This window comes from Candoia aspera, chromosome 1 (assembly GCF_035149785.1).
Source record: "Candoia aspera isolate rCanAsp1 chromosome 1, rCanAsp1.hap2, whole genome shotgun sequence".
NCBI classification, from domain to species: Eukaryota; Metazoa; Chordata; class Lepidosauria; order Squamata; family Boidae; genus Candoia; species Candoia aspera.
In genome coordinates this window covers 47,315,557-47,337,402 of record NC_086153.1, presented here as the reverse complement: position 1 = coordinate 47,337,402, position 21,846 = coordinate 47,315,557, and the positions used below count along the sequence as shown (strand labels likewise).

The following is a 21,846-nucleotide window of genomic DNA, read 5'->3' as shown; positions in this document are numbered from 1 at the left end:
TATCCCTCTCTTTACAGTTCCTACTCCCTCCTGAATATAAACTTGTAGAAGGCACCCTACATTACCATGCTCTGCAGGACAGTTCTCATATCTAAACATCACAATGTGATGCATAGAAGGGGAAAATCCTGGCTTCACACAGACACTTAGACGTCTCAGCTAGCAGTGACTGAACCAGAAATAGATCTGGAGTTTGTGATGGATTAGCAACCTGAGACTATAAACCCAGGCGGCTACAGTGAAAAATACAAAATTTCATGTTGGAGATAACTGGGAAAGGAATTAAAAATAAAATTGGTATTGTCCTGATGTTCTTCTGCAACCCTACGGTATAGCCCCACTTGCAATTTTTGGGCAGGTGACTACACTTACCAGAGCTTGCTTGCTTTATTTATTTATTTGATTCATATCAATGGAATGACTCTGTCAATAACAAAGGGTTTATAATTCCCATTCAGAGCTTTATTTATTTATTTATTTATTTGATTTATATCAATGGAATGACTCTGTCAATAACACTCAAAGGGTTTATAATTCCCATTCACTGCTGAACATGACAGCTTATAGGGTGTAAACATCCTCTGGAAATTCACCTTCCTTCTTGTTAAAAGTGTTAAAACTCAATTATTAAGCGTTCATATGCATACTAAATTGATGATTACAATTTCACAAGGTTTAGCATCAAATCCACTATTTAGCTCTGCTTTGGGGAAGAGAAGTATGTGTGTAGGTAATATTGTTACATCTTTCCTGTAACACCTCTTTTCCCCAAGGCATTGCAAGCTTATTAATCACATAGGAGCCAAGTAAAACCAAGAGAGCATGATGCAATGTGCATTAGATTCTGCAAGTGGAAAAAAAGAATCCAAACCTTTTTTCTGTTTTCCTTTTAAACACTTTGTAAGCTGGTAACAGTGTGTGTGTGTGTGTGTGTACATTCTATATGCCCTCTACTGTACTGTATATTTATAGGAATTTAACTTTTAACTGAGAAATAATTCTACTTCACTGTTTTATGACACATGACTTGCACTATCTCTATGTAACTTTTTACCTAACCTGTTTTCTTGTTTTCTCCCCTTCTAAGCCCTCAAACTATTTAGGAGTGTCCAAAGAATTCATAAGAAAGGTTACCTCCAACTTTGTAATCCTTGAGGATAAAAGTATTGCAGTTTGTTCTTCTCCATAATGAAATTACCAAACTCTGATCAGAAATGGAGAACCTTTTCAACCCTGAAGGCATCTGTTACTAATTGTTTAGACATACCCACATTCCACACCACATCTTTTCACACACAGATTAGCAACAGAAACGTGCCATCCTGGGCACAATCACTGGGAGGGAGCAGAAGTCTTCATTGCTTCCCCTTCCCTCCCAGTTATCTTAGTGCAGGTTTCTAGCTTGCCACCTATCAGCAGTCTTGAATAAGGCGTCTTTCCCCCTTGTAATAACCTGCTCAGAGCAATATAGTTAGATTTTCAATTAGCATTACTAGAGCAGGAAAGCAAAAAGGGCAGGGTTTTTCAAACCAGGTTCCACAGAACCCTGGGTTCCATGAGCACTGGATGGGATTCCACAAGAGACTAAGGGCAAAATAAATAAATACATACATACATACATACCTTTAATATGCAAATTTGCATAAATAAAGTCCTACATGCATACGCTTCATTTCATTGTCAGTTTTCTATCTCTACAGCTTTGCCTCTTGATCAAGATTTCCAAGAAATTTTTTTAACTAACAAGTTTCACAACTGGAAAACGTTTGAAAAACCCTGCTCTAGAGAATCTGGACTTCATTTCCCATCATGCCCAGCCAGCATGGTTAAAAACAGTACATTTGGGGACAGCTGTCTTAAAGAATGTATGTGAAGCTTTCTGAACATTCTACAATGCTATATCAATGCTATTATTATTACCACTAACATCTGCAAAGGAGTATTCTATAGAACAAATTCAGGGCAGTTCAGGCAGTAGAAATGCTGTGAGTTAAAATCACAAAAAAAGGCCTGTGCCCTTCTTCCAAGAATGCACAAAGTATTTTAAAGATTCTTCTCCCCACAAGTTTCAGATAAATGAAAACAGTTCAAGACTTTTTCTGTCTCTGGTTCTATGACCTTATATTACCCAAAGAAATCTCAAACTAATGAAAGTATTGGGAGTACTCTCCCACTCATCATCAACAGAAATTAACCTGGTACAGTACAGTCTGCATCAAGTGTTATTTGGCTACTACAGTACTGCCCTGTCATCACTACTGTTTAATGTCCACATTTTTTTCTAAGAAACAATGGAGAAATTAAGTGGCTGTACCAAGTTCAAGTACATAAAGGATCAGAAGAACTTTCCTCCAGCACTAAGGTTATTCTGAGTGTCCAAAATACTTAATAGATGCAATTTTTGTTGTTTACTCGTTTAGTCGCTTCTGACTCTTCATGACTTCATGGACCAGCCCACGCCAGAACTTCCTGTCAGTCATCAACACCCCCAGCTCCCCCAGGGATGAGTCCATCACCTCTAAAATATCATCTATCCATCTTAGCCTTGGTCGGCCCCTCTTCCTTTTGCACTCCACTCTCCCTAGCATCAGCATCTTCTCCAGGGTGTCCTGTCTTCTCATTATGTGGCCAAAGTATTTCAGTTTTGCCTTTAATATCATTCCCTCAAATGAGCAGTCTGGCTTTATTTCCTGGAGGATGGACTGGTTGGATCTTCTTGCAGTCCAAGGCACTCTCAGAATTTTCCTCCAACACCACAGTTCAAAAGCATTGATCTTCCTTCGCTCAGCCTTCCTTATGGTCCAGCTCTCACAGCCATATGTTACTACGGGGAACACCATTGCTTTAACTATGCGGACCTTTGTTGTCAGTGTGATGTCTCTGCTCTTAACTATTTTATCGAGATTGGTCATTGCTCTTCTCCCAAGGATTAAGCGTCTCCTGAGTTCCTGACTGCAGTCAGTATCTGCAGTAATCTTCGCACCTAGAAATACAAAGTCTTTCACTGCTTCTACATTTTCTCCCTCTATTTGCCAGTTATCAATCAAGCTGGTTGCCATAATCATGTCATGTTCGCCGTTTCAATGTCTTTGATACATCGTAACGTTTCGCATGTCATTAATTGGATGCGTGTTTCATCTCTGTGGGGAGGATGGGAACCGTTATCTTTTCGCTTTGCTTTGGAATGTATTTGTCTTATCTACTGAGCTCAAGGTTACTTTCCCAGGCTAGCAACTCTGACGCTTGCTAGCACCTGTGCCGGGCGGGGCTGCTACGAGGGAGGCGGGATACGTTTGCACCAAGGGTTTAAGTTTGTATTTGGCGCGCTTTTGCTCATTCTCAGCTTTCTTTGTACTTGTCTTTAGTTCTCTAATAAATCAGATTTCATTTAGCAGCCTCTTGTGAGTCTGAGTATTTGGGCTAGGGCAATCATTACATAAAGCTGAGAATCTAAGATCCTAACCCCGCTGGCCCCTGTCCAGGAAAGACAAGTGTCTAACCCTGTGAGGGAGAGAGCCCGCGATGACCGAACCCGACATCATGATGATGGAAGAAGGGGAACCGGACTCGACCGTGAGGCAGTCCGGCCGACCGTCCCAAGGTGGGGAGCTGTCAGCCATCCGGGAAGAGGCGAGCTCCGCGTCGGAGAGTGAAGCCGGGGGGCTGAAAACGGCCCCGGAGACCACCGTGAATTCACCGGGCGAGCTGCTCACCTGGGATGAGACCCAAGGAGGTGCCACCGTAGCGGGGGGCCCATCTTGGAGGCAGAGATACCCACTATCCCCCAACGTGGTGCAGGTGCAGCCAACGGAGGGCTCACCCACTCCGGATCGAATCCGAGTACTGGAGTCCAAAATGGATTCGTTGGAGGCTATACTGAGAAAGCTGAGCTTGGATGTGACCTCGTTGCGAGAGGTCCGGGAGGAATCAAGCCCGAGGCATTCAACCCCTTCTTCCCAGGGGCAGTCCCCGGAACGGCGACGGGTGGTGCGGAGGCGCGAAGGGGACCAGTCGGTCCAGATGGAAATCGCAGCATCGCCAGGGCGATCGCCCCGGGGCCCCGTGCCGCCCCGAGCCAGGGAAGCACCAGCCGCAGCAGCACCAGTGGTGGGGCGCAGCCCGGCGGGAGGCGGCATGCGAGACTTCCCTGTCAAGTTTGATGGGGACCCGACCAAACTCTCGTTCTTCCTGACGAATGCGAAAACTTACATGGAAGAATGGGGGGCGTTTTTCCAATCGGAGAAGGCGAGAATCATCACCATTGCCACCAAACTGAAGGGGAGGGCGGCAGACTGGTATGTCCAGATGTGCCAGTCGGAAGCGCCTGAACTGGAAAGTTTCGATGAGTTCCTCTGGGCGTTGAAACAACACTTCGAGGACCCCTTAGCAAAAGAGAGAGCAAAGCGAGCTCTGAAGGAACTCAAGCAGGGGTTCAGATCAGTCGCAGATTATGCTTTGGAGTTTAAAGCGCTAGCTGGGAAGGTGGATGACTGGTCCCAAGCAACCATTATCGAGCTCTTCAAGGATGGCTTGAATACAGAGGTGCTGCGCTGGTCCCTGGGGAGAGACGACCCATATACGCTGTACGAATGGATCCTGCTGGCGGGGAGGGCTGAACATGCCCAGGAGATCTTTGCCCAGCGGAAGACCGCCAAGTCGGGGCGGGAGGTGAAACCCAGCCGCCCAGTGAGCACCGGGGGGAAACCGGGACAACGACCCTGGGACGAGGAGCGGGAGAAGCGGTACGCAAAAGGCTTGTGTTTGAGATGTGGTAAGGAGGGGCATCGAGTGGCAGCATGCCCGAAGGCAAAGGGGGAGGAACGGCCCAGCAAACCGCCGGCGAAGTCCCCTGCATTGCCGAAGAAGCAGAAAGCCGCGGTGGCTGAAGCCGAGGGAGACGATGTGATATTCTACGACATTGAAGGGGAGACCGAAATCATGCAGCCGGCGGGAAACGCCAGCCACCTGCTCTAAAGGGCGCCGCTGGGCAGGTGGTAGAGGAAGGGCGCGAGCCTCCGTCGGTGAGTGGCAGTTACCGCATTCTCACGGTGAAATTGAAATTGGGCTCCCAATCCAGGACTGTAGAAGTATGGGCCATGATTGATTCGGGGTGTTCCCGGTGTCTTATGCACCCCGACGTGGTAGCGGCTTTGGAGCTGCCCATTTTCCCTTTACAACGACCCATCGCTTTTACTCAATTGGATGGGTCCATGGCAGGGGGTAAACCGGTCACCCATTTTACAGGGCGCGTAGCCTTGCAACTGGGCAGCCACCAGGAAGGGTTGTCTTTTGTCGTGGCCCCTGTGGGGGGGCCCTTGGTGGTGTTGGGGGTACCCTGGTTGGTGCAGCAAAACCCCCAAATAAATTGGGTTTACCGAACTATCACGTTTAGGGATGGGTTCTATCAAGCGACCGAGGGGAAGGGTGCCCCAGAGGAGATGGTGGGGGTGGCGGCAGCTGCGACTCCGCCTTACCTGGTCCCTCTTCTGGAAGGCTTGCCGGCCGAGTACAGGATGTTTGCTGATGTATTTGGTGAAAAGGAAGCCGACCAGTTGCCCCCCCATCGAAAGACGGATTGTGCCATAGAACTGCTGCCCAACACCCAATTGCCCAAGCCAAAGATTTATTCCATGACACAAAAGGAACTGACTCTGTTGAGAGACTTTGTGGACAAAAATCTGGCGCGCGGATTCATTGAGCCGGCGAATTCACCGGTGGGGGCGCCGGTGCTTTTTCGCCCAAAAAAGGATGGGACATTGAGACTTTGTACCGATTTCCGCGGATTAAACGCCGTCTCAATTTCCAACAAATATCCCTTGCCATTGATCAAGGACATGTTGTCACATCTGGCCAAGGGAAAGATCTTCTCTAAGCTTGATTTAAGAGAAGCCTACTATCGTGTACGAATCAAGGAGGGGGATGAGTGGAAAACTGCATTCAATTGCCCGTTGGGAGCTTTCCAGTATAAGGTGTTACCATTCGGTTTGGCTGGGGCCCCTGGGGTATTTATGCAATTAATCAATGAGGTACTGCATGAACATCTGTTTAAAGGGGTACTGGTGTATTTGGATGATGTATTGATTTATACGGAAACCATGGAAGAGCATGTGGCTCTGGTAAGGAAAGTATTGTGTAAACTCAGATCAGCTGAATTGTATGCCAAACTGTCTAAATGTGCCTTTCATCAGACCCGTATTGACTACTTGGGGTATAGAATTTCAGATAAAGGCATAGAAATGGACCCTGCCAAGGTGCAGGCTATCGTGGACTGGGAGAGTCCCCGCACCCGCAGGCAACTGCAAAGTTTCCTGGGGTTCAGCAACTACTACAGATTATTCATAAGGGGGTTCGCCGAGATTGCCTTGCCACTAACTGAACTGCTTCGAACAAAAGGGGTGGGAGATACTCGGAGAGTCAAGAATCCCGGGGCGCTGTTGCGCTGGACGCCTGCTTGTCAAACGGCGTTTGAGCGGCTGAAAGCAGCTTTTGTCAAAGAGCCCATTTTACAGCATCCTGATCCCTCAAAGCCTTTTGTAGTACAGGCAGATGCCTCCGATTATTCCATTGGGGCATTGTTGATGCAACAAGACGGGACAGGATGCCTCAAACCCTGTGCCTACTTGTCCCGCAAATTCTCAGAGACTGAGAGACGTTGGCATGTCTGGGAGAAGGAGGCATTTGCAGTAAAAGCCGCATTAGAAGCTTGGCGGCATCTGTTAGAGGGGGCAAATCATCCCTTTGAAGTATGGACTGATCATAAAAACCTGGAGGCGCTTAGTGCCCCTCGAAAACTGAGCCCCAAACAGGTCCGTTGGGCTCAATTTTTCAATCGATTCAATTTTCAATTGAAATTTATTCCGGGGAAAAAGAACTTCTTGGCTGATGCGTTGTCAAGGCAACCTCAGGATGCTGGGGCAGCGCCAGAAGTGGTTAGCACCCTATGGACGGCGCCCCAATTGGGCATGCAGGCTGTGACGCGAAGCCAAACGCGTGCGCAGCAGCCGCCCACCACGGACGCTGCCCAGCCAAGCACTTTGTCAATTCCCTCCCAGTTGCAACAAAAGTTTCTGAAAGAACTGAAAACGGATACTTGGTTGCTAGCGAATAAAGACACGGTTACTTTTGACAGAGGCTTCGCTTGGAAATCTGACCGCCTCTATGTTCCTGAAAACCTCAGAAAAGATGTGTTACTACGTTCACACGATGACAAGCTCGCCGGTCACTTTGGGTTTGTAAAAACCTTGCACCTGGTTCGGAGGCAGTTTTGGTGGCCCACATTGCGTAAAGATGTCAAGGACTACATTGCCTCCTGCACTGTGTGTGCAATGTCTAAACGCAAGGTGGGCAAGCCCCAGGGGCTTCTACAGCCGGTGGCTACCCCTTCTTCCCCTTGGGAGGAAATCTCCATGGACTTCATTGTAGAACTGCCACCCAGCCAGCGCAAAACAGTCATTTGGGTGGTCAAAGATTATTTCTCTAAACAAGCTCACTTCATCCCTTGCGTGTCCATTCCGTCAGCACGGCAATTGGCCCGCCTGTTCCTGGTACACGTGTACAGGCTACACGGATGCCCCTCCCGCTTAATTTCGGACAGGGGCACACAATTTACCTCCCAATTTTGGCGGGCGTTCCTCAAGCTGTTAGGCACGAAGCAAGCCCTCTCCACGGCTTGGCATCCGCAAACGGACGGGGCCACTGAGGCTCTTAACTCTACTTTGGAGCAGTACCTTCGAGCTTTTGTAAATTATCAACAGGACAATTGGGTAGACCTCCTACCATTTGCTGAAGTGGCTTACAACAATGCAGTGCACCAAAGCACTGGCCAAACCCCGTTTCAGGTAGCACAGGGTAAAGACTTTGTACCTATCCCTGATCTACCACAACCTCCGGCAGGATCAACTACTCCAGATGATTGGACAACACAACTAGCTGACTCCTGGCCAATGATTCAACAGGCATTAGCTGATGCACAAGCGGATTATAAACTGTATGCTGATCGAAAGCGGGCCCCCCACCCTCCATTCCAAGTCGGGGACTCGGTTTACCTTTCCACTAAGTTTCTCAAGTCCTCACAACCTTCAAAGAAACTTGCGCCTAAATTTGTTGGTCCTTTCCCGATTATAGCTCAAATTAACCCTGTGACTTTTAAACTTGACTTGCCTCATAACCTCAAACGCTTACACCCTGTTTTTCATTGCAGTTTGCTCAAACCGACTACTCCTTCTGACCGCTGGCATCGCCAACCTCCACCTCCAACCCCCATCATGATTGATGGTCAGCAACACTTTGAAGTTAAAGAAATTTTGGATTCTAGACGCCTTCGCAATACTTTACAATATTTAGTTCGTTGGAAACATTTCCCTCATCCAGAGTGGGTGGCTGCACCAGATGTGGCTTCCCCTGTCCTGGTAGCCCGTTTTCACTCTGCTTATCCCACTAAGCCAGGTCCTTAGATGTATTTTTAGGGAGGCGGTATGTCATGTTCGCCGTTTCAGTGTCTTTGATACATCGTAACGTTTCGCATGTCATTAATTGGATGCGTGTTTCATCTCTGTGGGGAGGATGGGAACCGTTATCTTTTCGCTTTGCTTTGGAATGTATTTGTCTTATCTACTGAGCTCAAGGTTACTTTCCCAGGCTAGCAACTCTGACGCTTGCTAGCACCTGTGCCGGGCGGGGCTGCTACGAGGGAGGCGGGATACGTTTGCACCAAGGGTTTAAGTTTGTATTTGGCGCGCTTTTGCTCATTCTCAGCTTTCTTTGTACTTGTCTTTAGTTCTCTAATAAATCAGATTTCATTTAGCAGCCTCTTGTGAGTCTGAGTATTTGGGCTAGGGCAATCATTACACTTGGTTTTTTTGAGGTTTAGCTGCAAGCCAGCTTTTGCACTTTCTTCTTTCACCTTCAACATAAGGCTCCTCAGTTCCTCTTCGCTTTCAGCCATCAAAGTGGTATCATCTGCATATCTGAGATTGTTAATGTTTCTTCCAGCGATTTTAACTCCAGCCCTGGATTCCTCAAGCCCATCATGTCGCATGATGTGTTCTGCATACAAGTTGAATAGGTGGGGTGAGAGTATACAGCCCTGCCGTACTCCTTTCCCAATCTGAAACCAGTCCGTTGTTCCGTGGTCTGTTCTTACTGTTGCTGCTTGGTCGTTATACAGATTCTTCAGGAGGCAGACAAGATGACTTGGTATCCCCATACCGCTAAGAACTTGCCACAATTTGTTATGGTCCACACAGTCAAGGGCTTTAGAATAGTCAATAAAACAGAAATAGATGTTTTTCTGAAACTCCCTGTCCTTTTCCATTATCCATTGGATATTCACAATTTGGTCCCTAGTTCCTCTGCCTTTTCTAAACCCAGCTTGTACATTTGGCAATTCTCACTCCATGAATTGCTGAAGTCTACCTTGCAGGATCTTGAGCATTACCTTACTGGCATGTGAAATGAGTGCCACTGTTCGATAGGTTGAACATTCTTTAGTGTTTCCCTTTTTTGGTATGGGGATATAAGTTGATTTTTTCCAGTCTGATGGCCATTCGTGTGTTTTCCAAATTTGCTGGCATATGGCATGCATTACCTTGACAGCATCACCTTGCAAGATTTTGAACAGTTCAGCCGGGATGCCATCGTCTCCTGCTGCCTTGTTATTAGCAATGCTTCTTAAGGCCCATTCGACCTCACTCTTCAGGATGTCTGGCTCTAGCTCACTGACCACACCGTCAAAGCTATCCCCGATATTGTTATCCTTCCTATACAGGTCTTCTGTATATTCTTGCCACCTTTTCTTGATCTCTTCTTCTTCTGTTACGTCCTTGCCATCTTTGTTTTGGATCATACCTATTTTTGCCTGGAATTTACCTCCAATGTTTCTAATTTTCTGGAAGAGGTCTCTTGTCCTTCCGTCTTCTTCCACTTCCGCGCATTGCTTGTTTAAAAATAATTCCTTGTCTCTTCTGGCTAATCTCTGGAATTTTGCATTTAATTGGGCATATCTCCCCCTATTGCTGTTGCCTTTTGCTTTCCTTCTTTCTTGGGCTACTTCTAGTGTCTCAGCAGACAGCCATTTTGCCTTCTTGGTTTTCTCTTTCTTTGGGATGTATTTTGTTGCCGCCTCCTGAACAATGTTGCGAACTTCTGTCCAGAGTTCTTCCGGGACCCTATCTACTAAGTCCAGTCCCTTAAATCGATGCTTCACCTCCACTGCATATTCTTAGGAATATTAGTGAGCTCATATCTGGCTTATCTGTGGGTCTTCCCTAATCTCTTTAGTCTGATCCTAAATTGTGCAAGAAGAAGTTCGTGATCGGAACTACAGCCAGCTCCAGGTCTTGTTTTTACCAACTGTATAGATGTCCGCCACCTTTGGCTGCAAAGGATGTAGTCAATCTGATTTCGGTGTTGTCCATCTGGGGAAGTCCATCTATAAAGCCGTCTCTTAGGTTGTTGGAAGAGAGTGTTTGTTATGCAGAGTGAGTTGTCTTGGCAAAATTCTATCAGCCTATGTCCTGCTTCATTTTGTTCTCCCAGGCCATGCTTACCTGTAATTCCAGGTGCCATTTGACTGCCCACCTTAGCATTCCAGTCTCCCGTGATGAAAATAACGTCTCTTTTAGGCGTGTTGTCCAGTAGGTACTGCAGATCCTCATAGAACTGCTCTACCTCAGCTTCTTCAGCATCTGTGGCTTGGGCGTATATTTGGATCACTGTGATGTTAGATGGCTTGCCCTGAATTTGAATTGAGATCATTGTATCGTTTTTTGGATTGTATCCAAGCACTGCTTTAGCCACTTGACTATTAATTATGAAGGCTACTCCATTTCTTCTGTGGTCCTCTTGTCCACAGGAGTAGATCTGGTGGTCATTTGATGTGAAGTGGCCCATTCCAATCCATTTCAGTTCACTGATGCCCAAAATGTCTATCTTGAATCTTGACATCTCACCAATAACCACATCCAATTTGCCCTGGCTCATAGATCTTACATTCCAGGTTCCAATGGTGTGTTGATCCTTAGAACATCGGATTCGCCGTTCACCACCAGCACCGTCGGCCGCTAGCCGTCCTTTCGGCTTTGAGTTAGCTGCGTCATCACGTCTGGGGCTAATTGAACTCATCCTCTGTTCCTCCCCAGTAGCATTTTGACCATCTTCCGACCTGGGGGGTCTCATCTTCCGATGGTATACCGACATATCTCTGGTTGTACTGATCCATTTAGTTTTCACGGCAAGAATACTGGGGTGGGTTGCCATTACCTTCCTCAGGGATCGCATGTAGTCTGACCTCTCTGTCATGACCTTCCCGTCTTGGTTGTCCCTTCATGGTTTAGCTCATGGCATCATTGAGGTGCTCAAGCTCCAGCACCACCACAAGGTAACGATCCTTTGCTGAAGAATAGATGCAATATTTAGGTAACATCTCTTAAGTTGTTGTGGGGAAAATAGGAGGAGGAAGGAATTTTAGGTATGTTCACCTCCCTGAGTTATTTATATAAATAATAAAGGTGGGATAAAAAATAAAATAAATAAATTATGGATAGCTTAGAAATTCAAAGAGGACCTATTCTCTGAGATAAGGTCCCCTGTAATGTTCAATGTATTTCAACCAATGTGCAAAATAACTGTGTAGTGACTAACCCAGCAGTTTGGTTTTTTAAATCCAGACTGGGAATGAATTTCCAAACAATTATCTGCTATTTACAGTATGAATGGGATTGGTTTGAGTCTGTGCACAGAGCGGATCCCTCCTCCCTTTAAAAGATTATTTTTAATATGATTCTTGCACTGAACTCAAAGGCACATGGGCCTTACAACGCATTCGCCTCTTGCCCTTCAAGGTAGAAACCCAGAACAGTCTATAACCTCCTGCTGCCCTTTGCAAACTCAAGTAAGTATACATTGGCTGCTGCTCTGGCTTGTTCATCCTATTGGGACGTAGGATGACAGCTGTTCCTTCCAATCTAGTCTTACACAATGCAGATTTCGATTGCTCTTCCCTCAACACATTTCTACCAGGGAACACCTGCCATTCCCAATACTAACAATCCTTTGTGCCTTTACTCAAAAGGAAGAACTCCTATATTCAGCGTGGCTTACCTGGGATAAGCAATATTATTTCTGCACATATTCTTTCCTCTCCCCCCTCCCGCTCCACATCAGGAAAGAAGGAAGGATGGATGGATCTGGGATGTGGATTACACTTCTTCCATTTTCTCTCTTAAGGAGATAGGAGATCAAGGGACACTGCAGTCTCTCATAACCAAGGAAGTGATTTTAAGAAAACAAACAATACTCCCCCCATTCTATGTAATGGGGAATTTTTATAGGAAGAGATGTAGATTCAGTGCTATTTTCCCCTTCACGCTCTAAAAATATTTGGGTGAGAGGGTGACAAACTGCATATCTGCTGGGGGAGGGAAGTGAAGTCAGATCTTTTGACTGGTAGGACATCTTAGCTCAATAGTAAAACAAATGCTCTGACTGCAAAGAGCCCCAGGTCCAGTCCCTGCCGCCTCCAGCTTTCAAAGATCGCAGATACCAGAACCGGGGAAAGGCGCCAGAGGAGCGACCAGCTGATACACGCGCAGATCTTGTACCAAAGCAGCAGCCTCGCGTTTCACGGACGTGCCGCATGGGACTCACGGACGCGTAGTCCAACCAGCTGGGGGCGCCAGGCGGCTTGCCCCTGCCCTGCTACGGGTGATCTGACCCCGCAGCTTCACGAGCACCCAGAGCAAGCTCCAAGGCGGGGAATCCGCCCCGGCGATCGGCTCTGCGCCCCCCGGCTCCCTGCCAGTGAAAATCATCAGGGAGGCGAGAGCCCCTCACTCGTTTTCCCGACCTTTCAAAAGGCAACTCACCCTCGCGGTGACCTTATAGACCGTGTATCCCCGTGGATGGCGCTTGGGCTCGGTGACCGTGTAGAATCGGGCCACCTCCCCGCCTCGACTCCGCGGAGATATCATCCTTGCCGCCGTCGCCGCTGGCGTAGGGACCCGCTGGAGCTGCCGAGGCCGCCGCTTCCCCGGCGCCGGCGCCGCCTCTCAGAGCTGTCAGTCAACCTTTCCACTCCCGGGTCAGGCCCGGACCAGAGGCGGAAGTAGCTGCGGAAGTGCCGCGGCAGCACCGCTTCCCTCGTAGCAATTCAGCGAGCGGCGAAAATCAGTGGCTTTTCTCTCTAGCCGGTCGGTCCATTTCTCCACCCACCCATAAGGGCTGGAGACAAGGGAAAGGCCCGGCAGGATCCCCACAACGGTGTTACGATCGAGAAACTACAGTAAATGCTGGGGCATAAGCAGATGGGGCGCTTTTTTGGTATCGAGAAAAAAGTATGCAGACGGAAGTTGTCCTTATAAAAAGAAATGGGAAAAAACGCTCAATTTTGTCTGGCATCACCTTTCTGGTAGGGAAATCAATAGCTGAATTCAGTGGGGTTTAGTCCCATTAAGATTTGTCTTAATCGTAATCCTCGGTATGCAATGTAAACTTTTTGTGGCACCTTTCTAATGTTGCTTGTTGTACCCAGTAAAGAAGTTATGTCCTATTCCGTATGGGAGGGATGTGAGACAGAATAGAGAGAGAGGGGGAGAGAGACTTTATTTTTCTAAATCCACCTAGTAATTTCCAGACAGATATGCAAATTGAACCAGAAAATAATAGTATAGAGGTTTAGCTGGTTATGCCAAATCAGGTCCTTTTTTCAGTGACATGTGCAATGGAAGTTGCTATTACACAAAACACTTGAATTAAGATAATTTAAACTTTAGAATACCAAATGGGCACTTATTAGGGAATATTGGTAAACAGTGGGATACTGTAGAAATAATGACAGAATTGCCAGAATGTCAGTTTAACCAACCACATTCATCAGATGTGTACAATGAAATGCAAAATAAGCTAAAACTTCCACAGGAACCACATTCCACTACCAATTCCAGATAAAATCCGTATTTCAGAAAATGATCTGTAATATCTACTCCCTAGTCAGCCAAGCCAACCAAATTCCTAATCATGGCATTACTAGGAGACCCTGATGAAAAAAAAATAATTTCAAGTCTCCAAAGTAACCATATTTTGACTGTGGCGGGGGGTGGGGTTATGTTTCAACACACCTGATAAATTTGCTTGATTTGGATGATGGGGAAGTGGACTTTCCAAGCTGTGTTGGGGAATATACAGAAACATAGCCAGAACAAGTAGGAAAGTTTCCCCTGGTCAATTTGTTGTTGTTGTTTTCCTTCATCAGGGTCCTCTAGTTAAGTATAGACTGGTGAAATGGGTTGACTGTGAAGCAACTATTCCAGACAGTCTTCATATAAATATTTTTGCATAGAACAAATAGTGAAACATTCACAAGGAAACTTTGGCTGTTTTTGCATCAAGGTCTTTTTATCCTACAATCTGGTTTATTTAATTAGCAGGAAACGAATTCTGAGAAGTTCTGCTTTGGTCTAGAAGTGGCTTTTCTTAAAATAATTATTCTTATTTCTCCCTAACACATCCCACTGTTTAAATTACTATTTTATTTTAAATGGATTACTATGCCCATTCCTTTTTGGAGTTTACGGTATCTCCTTTAAATCTATTTTTAGTTCCTATATGATAGGATTAAGTCTTGCAATTGAAAACTAATATCAAGATTGAGTACTGTGAGCATCATATAAGGAAGTAGAACAAGGGGATAATACAGAAGGTTAAGATCATGGAGATCCCTGTAAAGGGCTTGGAAGAGCTGTGGACTGTTGCCAGAATTAGATCAAAATGTTAGGCATTTGTCCGTACAATCATCAGAGATCAGGAAGAATTGGCACCTAATTAACTATATGGCTATCAAAAGTTAACGCATAGTTCCACTGAATATTAAATATATATCATTTATAAATAATATATACTGCTTTTCCAAAGAGTAACTTGAACAGCATATAAGAACATTATTTTCTTACAGAAATACTGAATTGATCAGGATTTGGAAAAGATGTTTCAGTATAGGATGTGAACATAACATCCTGTCTGCAACACTTTAATGCAGTTGTCTTTTCCTGGGATCACATGGCTGCTTTATCATATCCCAACACATTTTTTTTATTAAGTCCAAAGCACTGCAATAATTTGTAATATATTTTCTGTATAATATATTTGGGGGGTTACAACCTGAAGATGGAATCTGCCTTCTGTTCAGATTTTTTAAGAAATCATTTCTTAGAAGGTATAGCTTCAGGATCAGAGAATGAAAAGACATTAACCCTTCTGACCCTTGTTTAATCTTGATTCTGGTGTGTTGAGTATTATACTATCTAATTTTGTGTGTGTGTGTGCGCGCGTGCGCACGCATTATCTATTGTCTTCAAACATTTTTTATTTTTTGGACCAGGGCCCATTGGAGGGGAAAATACTGATACAAAACATGGGGAGTAGCCACTCCACCAAGCATAATTCATAAAGGGCAAATGTCTGTAGAGTAAGCCTTGATGCCTAGAAAAGTATACACAAAAGCCCCATCCCCACCCCTGTAGACTGGTACAGTACACATGCAGAAATCAGAGCAAAGTACTATATAGCATATATAGCACTATATAGGGGAAGCTTAATGGCTTTGTCTCACATTCCCTTCATTTGGAAGCAAACTAAAATCTTTATACTAATAATTATAGCAGCAGCAGCAGCAGCAGCAATAAAGCTTGGTCACACAGATATTGAATACAGATTTGTAAGTCCTTCCTGGATCCTGGGCCACTCTTTTGCTTGTATCAGTATTTTAATTTTCTGAAGTTTCACAATGAAAAGATCAGTCATCAAGGTGTTTCTTGTGTGGATTTCCTACAACTTGCTGCAGAATCCTACACAATGTGCAGATAGTCAGTGTGAAATGAGTACAATTAAGATAGCCTTTCTCTGTAATATACTGAGGGCCACATCTCTGAAAATTGTTAGATTATGATGGCAAAATAAATAAAAATAGAACTGTAGGATTTTAAAAGCTAACAAATTTGTTATTGCATTAGCTTCTGTGACTCTTGCGTATACACCCAGGGTAACTAATACAGATCAAAACCTTTCTTCATTAATGTGCTGTCATGCTTCAATCTACACAGTTGAAATCTACGAATTCGGGCAGGCTATAAAAACTATAAACAAATAGATTTTTTTTTTTAAAGTTACTAGTGCAGATGTATGACTTTGGGAAGAAAACGGGCAAGATATTTTGTTTGAAAATGTTGCCATAATTTGGTTGTGTTACTGCATAATTTAATACAGAATATACATCTGATGATTTTCTCTGAAGAAAGCTTCTTGTGCAGAAGTTGAATACTTCAGATTTGTCTGCTACACACAACCGCACATGTACAACTTGTTGATATTCCCCTCATCCTGGATTGTGAGATCACCACAAACATGCTTCTAAGTTCTAGGTATAGCAGCCAGTATTGCCATGACAACTTCACTACAGCATTCTATAGGTTTTCATGAGCATTCTTACTGTATTTGGTTTTAAAAGGATAGAATCTACTCTGATTAGTCAGTGACTCCTGCTTCAGTCAGTTAAAACTAGATGTGGAATGGCATCATGGCAATAAGGTTTGTAATGTATGAATTTGTTAGATATTTAACACTCATTTAACTGCTGTGTTCCAAAGCACCAGTTCTGCCTACTGAGAAGTGAACCTTAAAGTAGCCCTGTGAGTTTTTATTCAGAAACTTACTCCCAGTTCTGCTCACATAAGAGTATAGCTTGAGTGAGGTTATACTAAAGTTTAGTAGAACTGAATCCCAAATAAGTGTTGATATTGAAGCTAGGCAACACTTCAGATCTGATCTGCAAAAGGAGGGCGTGCACAAGGGTGTGAGTGTAACACCAGTTTGCAGTTCTTCACAGCAGATACACCTTTTCCTGGGATTACTTAGCTGCCCTCCTGCTGCCGTGCAATTCTGGGAAAAGACACAGCTGCTTTAAGGTAGTTAAGGTAGCTGCTGCATTCATACTCCAAGGTACTTTTTGTAGATCAGATCTGAAGCACTGCATAGTTACAACTCATATGATTGCAATTTGATTTCCCCCTCAGCAAAATTATTTTTAATCTATATTTTATGCCTAAAATCTCAGTGTAACTATTTCCACTGTTGTTCTTTTATTGATATTTAGATGTTCAATATACATTGGATTTACCTTACTGAAGCCATAAGGCAGAGATGGGAAACTTACAGCAACCCAGCCAGTTTTGTCAATAATCAAGTATAATTAATAGTATCTGGAAGGCATTTAAGTTGAGATATTGTCCCATAGAGAAACAATGAATTTTCTTTCTTTCCGTTGTCTTCCTTTCTTGATGCAATGCTTTAATATCAGCTGAGGTTTGCAGAATTGGTACTTCAGAAGGCTTACACCTGATGGTCCCTATGCTTCACTGCTGAGTTATAAACCATCAAGAAAGGTTTCTATACAAGCTTGGTGATTGGAGCATTCAAATCCTATTTTATTTCAATAGGATTTGTATATGAAAATGTCCCAACAAAATATGCCACATATTACTTCATGCTTCAAATACATTTCCAAGCCAGTTTACAGTGAAGTAGTACAACCACCATACTAAAATTGCTGTAAGCAATTGTAGCTGAGACTGTGTGGAGTAGTGGTTAAAGTGTTGGACTGACACCAGAGAGACTCAGATGCAAGTCCACCTTCAGCCATAGAAGTTCCTTAGGTGACTTTGGACCAGTCATTCCAGATAGGTAGATAGAGTTTTAAAAAAGATAAAAACTAATACAAACTAATTTAAGAAAAAGAAAAAAATCAGAAAGAAAGCTAAAGTGCAAGAAAAGAAGAAAAGAAAAATAGAAAAGAAAAAAAATAAAAAGAAGTAGCTTCCGATCTTCTTTACAGCAGTTATAAGTACAATTATAAATTTACCTTGTACTATAAGGTTACAACATGACTTCTTTCTATAATCTGTCCTGTCTAATCAAAACCATAAATCATAATAAGTTTTTTTTTTCTGTTTTATGCAAGAAGTCCATAAGGGGTTTCCTGTCAACAATAAACGTAGATACTATCTTTTTCAATTGATCAAAGAAGTCAATTTGGCCATCTCAGCAAGTTCCATCATCTTCATTCCTCCATTATGAATAATGCTGAATCTTTCCATAAAAGTAGGTGTACTCTCTTGAACTGCCATGTTTCTGTCTCCATATATCAACCAGCCCTAAATTGTCCATCAAATCAAAGAAAACTTTTGGTAATTTGCCTTGAGTGATTTTAATATATTTCTCAGAAGTTCTATCCAGTTATGGGGAGATCATTCCAATCTCCCATCAAACACCAATTTTCATAAGAAAAACCTACTAATCTCTCCGCAAGTCATTTGTAGAACATTACTTTATCCTCATTTGGGGCATAAATTCCCAATATCAGTGTCTTAACCACAAGCAAATTAACTTCTACCCCAACAAATCTACCATGCTGGTCAGTCAGTACAAGTTCTGGTTTTAGGGATTAATATACAAAACAACTCCATTTCTTTTTTAGTTCCTGCTGAAATAAATTCTTCACCCAGATTTTTATAAATCAAATATTTTATGTCCTTTTTTCTAATATGTCTCTCTTCTAGGCTATCTATCTTGTTTTAATTTTTTCAAATATTTTTTTCTCTTTTGAGGAGCATTTGCTCCATTTATATTCCACATTAAGCATTTGTAATCCATAATCAAGCCAAAAATTTAGAAAAGTCAATACCTGTAGCATCCAGTTCACTATCATCCTTTTCAGTTTCCTGTTGCACTGTTGAAGTTTTTGTGAGGTCTCATCTGACACTTCCATTTGAATCTCCTCCAATTCTTCTTTAAATTTTTCTAGAAATTCCCTCACCTTCCAGACAGAATTCAGTTGAAACCTCTGCTGTTTAAAAGTAAAAATCCCACCTTCCAATTTGTCCCATCTAAATGGAATCCTTTTCTGTTACAGTCAGTCAAAAAAGAATACTCATTTCTCTTATGCAAAATTCTAACTGGGATTTCTTTAAGAACAATTACATCTGTATTATCAGTCTTCAATCTTTTATTAAAATGCTGCTGCAAAACTTGATCTCTTGTCTCCTTCCTGAAAAAGTGCACCAAGACATCCCTTGGAACATTCCGTATTCTTGCAAATCTTGTATTTATTCTATATACTTAATCAATTTCTTACTCTGAATCTTCCTCATCCCAGACCAAAAAAAAAAAAAAAATTAATAACTTTTTCTCTAATATCTTCAACAGAATCCTCTGGGATTGCTGTAAATCTCAAACAAAATTCCTTCTCTCTTAATTCCAATAGAACCAAATTATCTAGTTCTCTTTCTATCTGTCTATAACTTGTCTTACTCTCCAGAATTTCCAGTCATTAACTTTCCATCTCCAGACACTTGTTTTACAGAGCTTTCCATCTTTTTAACTTCTTCTAGCTCCTGTTTCATCTTTACAAGACTTTTATCCATTCTTCTTTCAAAAGCCGTCAGTTTAGTATCAAGTGATTCAGCTAATTTTGCCTAATTCCTCAAATATTTTCTGAAGTAAATCTGGTGTGATTTTTCTCTGCAGGTTGCTCTAGTGATCCTGCCCTCCACTCTGCTGTTTTTGCCACTTTTCTGGTGGTTGCCATTGTAATGTTGTAATCCAAAAGTGAAAGTGTCTCAATTGCAAGGGAAAGAGTAAAAGGCAAGCCCCCCCTTTTTTTTTTCTGTTTGTCTTCCTGTGCCCTTAATACTTTAGTCTCAGATAGCACTCTGTAGTTACAATCAGCAACACAGTCTGGCTCATATTACCTTTAATCTTTTGTTTTGTAAAATTCACCAATTGTCTGCACTCTTTAATAGTAAACAAAAGCATTCCCACAAAGGTCAAGCTGGTTTGTCTATTTTAATTCCAATTTGTTGAAAAGCATTTTCACCAAAAAATAATCTTTCAATATAACTATCCCCTTTATCCATTTTAAACCTTCTTACATCCATTCCTTGTTAAGCTTTTTGCCAAAAGTTTTTAAATCTTTGAAACTTTTTTTTTCCTTTTTAACCCAGAAAGAATGTTGACTTACCAAATGGAATTCTCTTATCCTGCGGCTCAGAAAATTTATTTATATTTCGAATTTCATCACTGCCCAATTTTCTTCAGCTGTAAATTAATTACATCTGAAAGTGTTTAGGAAATGAGGCTATGCAAACCTTGTGTCCATATAGGCTGCATTATGGCTGTGACCTTGGTTGAAATCCCTCAATTCCCAGCTGCTCAACTCACAAGCCAACCAAAAGAACCTCAGCTCCTGTAATCTACTCAGGAGGAGCAGCTGTCCAGAGTGCAAGTGGGCAATATCATGATCTCTCCTTTATCCAGTAAGAACGCGCTGGCCAGAATTTACCATCTGGCCACCAATCTCTGCTGCAGTGCTGTCCACACTCCTTCAGAGATGTCTAGTCTGTCAAAAGTCATCACCGGGAGCCACAGGACCAGTCACTCCCTTTCAGCCCAGCCTATCTCACAGGATTGGAGTAATGGTGAAAAACAGGACTATACACCACCTGGAGCTATTGTATGAAAGGTAGATTATGTAACCAGCAAATGATAAAGGCAGCAAGACATTCACCTTGGGTAGCAAGTATCTTGGGCTAGGCTTGATTAATGGAAAAAAGTTAGGTAGTAGCTGTTCACTCATGTACAACAAAATTGTGTATGTGTTATAACACCCTCATGCAGTCCATGTTAGCTGTTGCATTGTGGATTTTCTACAGTGAAGAAACTCAAGTGATCATGGAAAGCACAGCTAACTTTGGACTGACAAGGCTACATCAGAGAACAGGCAGATAAATTAGCCCCAAATTGTTATGTACACAGTGAAATATATTTGCTGAGATAATGTATAAGAACCCTATGGGCAGAAGATATGATTAGCCATCTATCAATCAGCCCAACTTAATAACAAATATATTAAGGATTGTCAGGCTCTGCCTGCTACCCAGTAAAAACACAGACGCTAGTGTAGGCTTAGGTTCTGGTTTTATTTGAGTAACGTATGCGTGCCCTTTAAGAAAAGCTGAGAGTGAGTGGAGCGCGCCGGAACAGGATTTAAATAGCCCACGCTGATCAGCGCTCCACCCCTTCTTGCTTCGGGTGCGCCCCGAGCCCCGTCGGTTCCATTGCCGGTAGGTGAGGGGTCGTGGAGCCCCTCCTGTGCTTCGGGCGTTTCCTTGATTGCTTCCCTGGCCGGTGATGGTTCATTGCCGGGCTATCAGGTTCGTAATCTCTTCGACAGCTCGGGCGCACCTCCTGGTCTGATCTTGTCAGTTACCTTCTTTGCAACACTGTATCTCTCTCTTCCTCTGCTAGAGTTGATACTTTGTTGCCAGCACCTGTTGCTCTCTTTTGTTAGCTAGTTGCCTTTTCCCTTAATCCGCCCGGTACCCATTTCCCTGCATTGTCATGCGAGCCGTTGCGATGTCACAAGCATCGCAAGGGTGATCATGACAAGGATGCAGGCTGAGATTAGTGGCCCACAACTCTAAACAGTTGGATAAGACAATCCTAGTAAATGCCACCTTTGATATCATAACAAAACCAGAATTGATCAGACTTGTACATCATTAGCAAGGGATTGAGAATTATCGAATTTTTCTTTTTAGAAAAAAGAGATTAGCTCTGTTTACATTGCCAGTCCATTTTCCTTCAGAACCCCAAAAAGCAAGGATTCTGAATGCCAGCATTTATATCCCTAAACTCATGGGTTCAGTTTTCTGTATGCCTTCTCAGTCAAGATCAATCCAACCTTGCAACTTTATCTCTTTAATAAATTAATCTCACAGAAAGGCAAAAAATATATAATAA

At 43.4% G+C, this 21,846-nt stretch overlaps 1 protein-coding gene across 5 annotated transcripts in view; it reads right to left on the bottom strand.

Annotated features, from left to right (window-relative positions):
• RPS6KC1 (ribosomal protein S6 kinase C1) overlaps positions 1-13,033 on the bottom strand; it is a 118,170-nt gene extending 105,137 nt beyond the window's left edge. For 4 of the 5 annotated variants that reach the window (XM_063303424.1, XM_063303433.1, XM_063303443.1 and 1 more), the window contains exon 1: positions 12,864-13,033. In XM_063303424.1, coding sequence (XP_063159494.1) covers positions 12,864-12,968 — 105 coding nt within the window. In that variant the 5' untranslated portion in view covers positions 12,969-13,033. The remainder of the gene's footprint in view (positions 1-12,863) is intronic. The other variant, XM_063303461.1, reaches the window with a different exon arrangement.
• Positions 13,034-21,846: the final 8,813 nt, after the last annotated feature.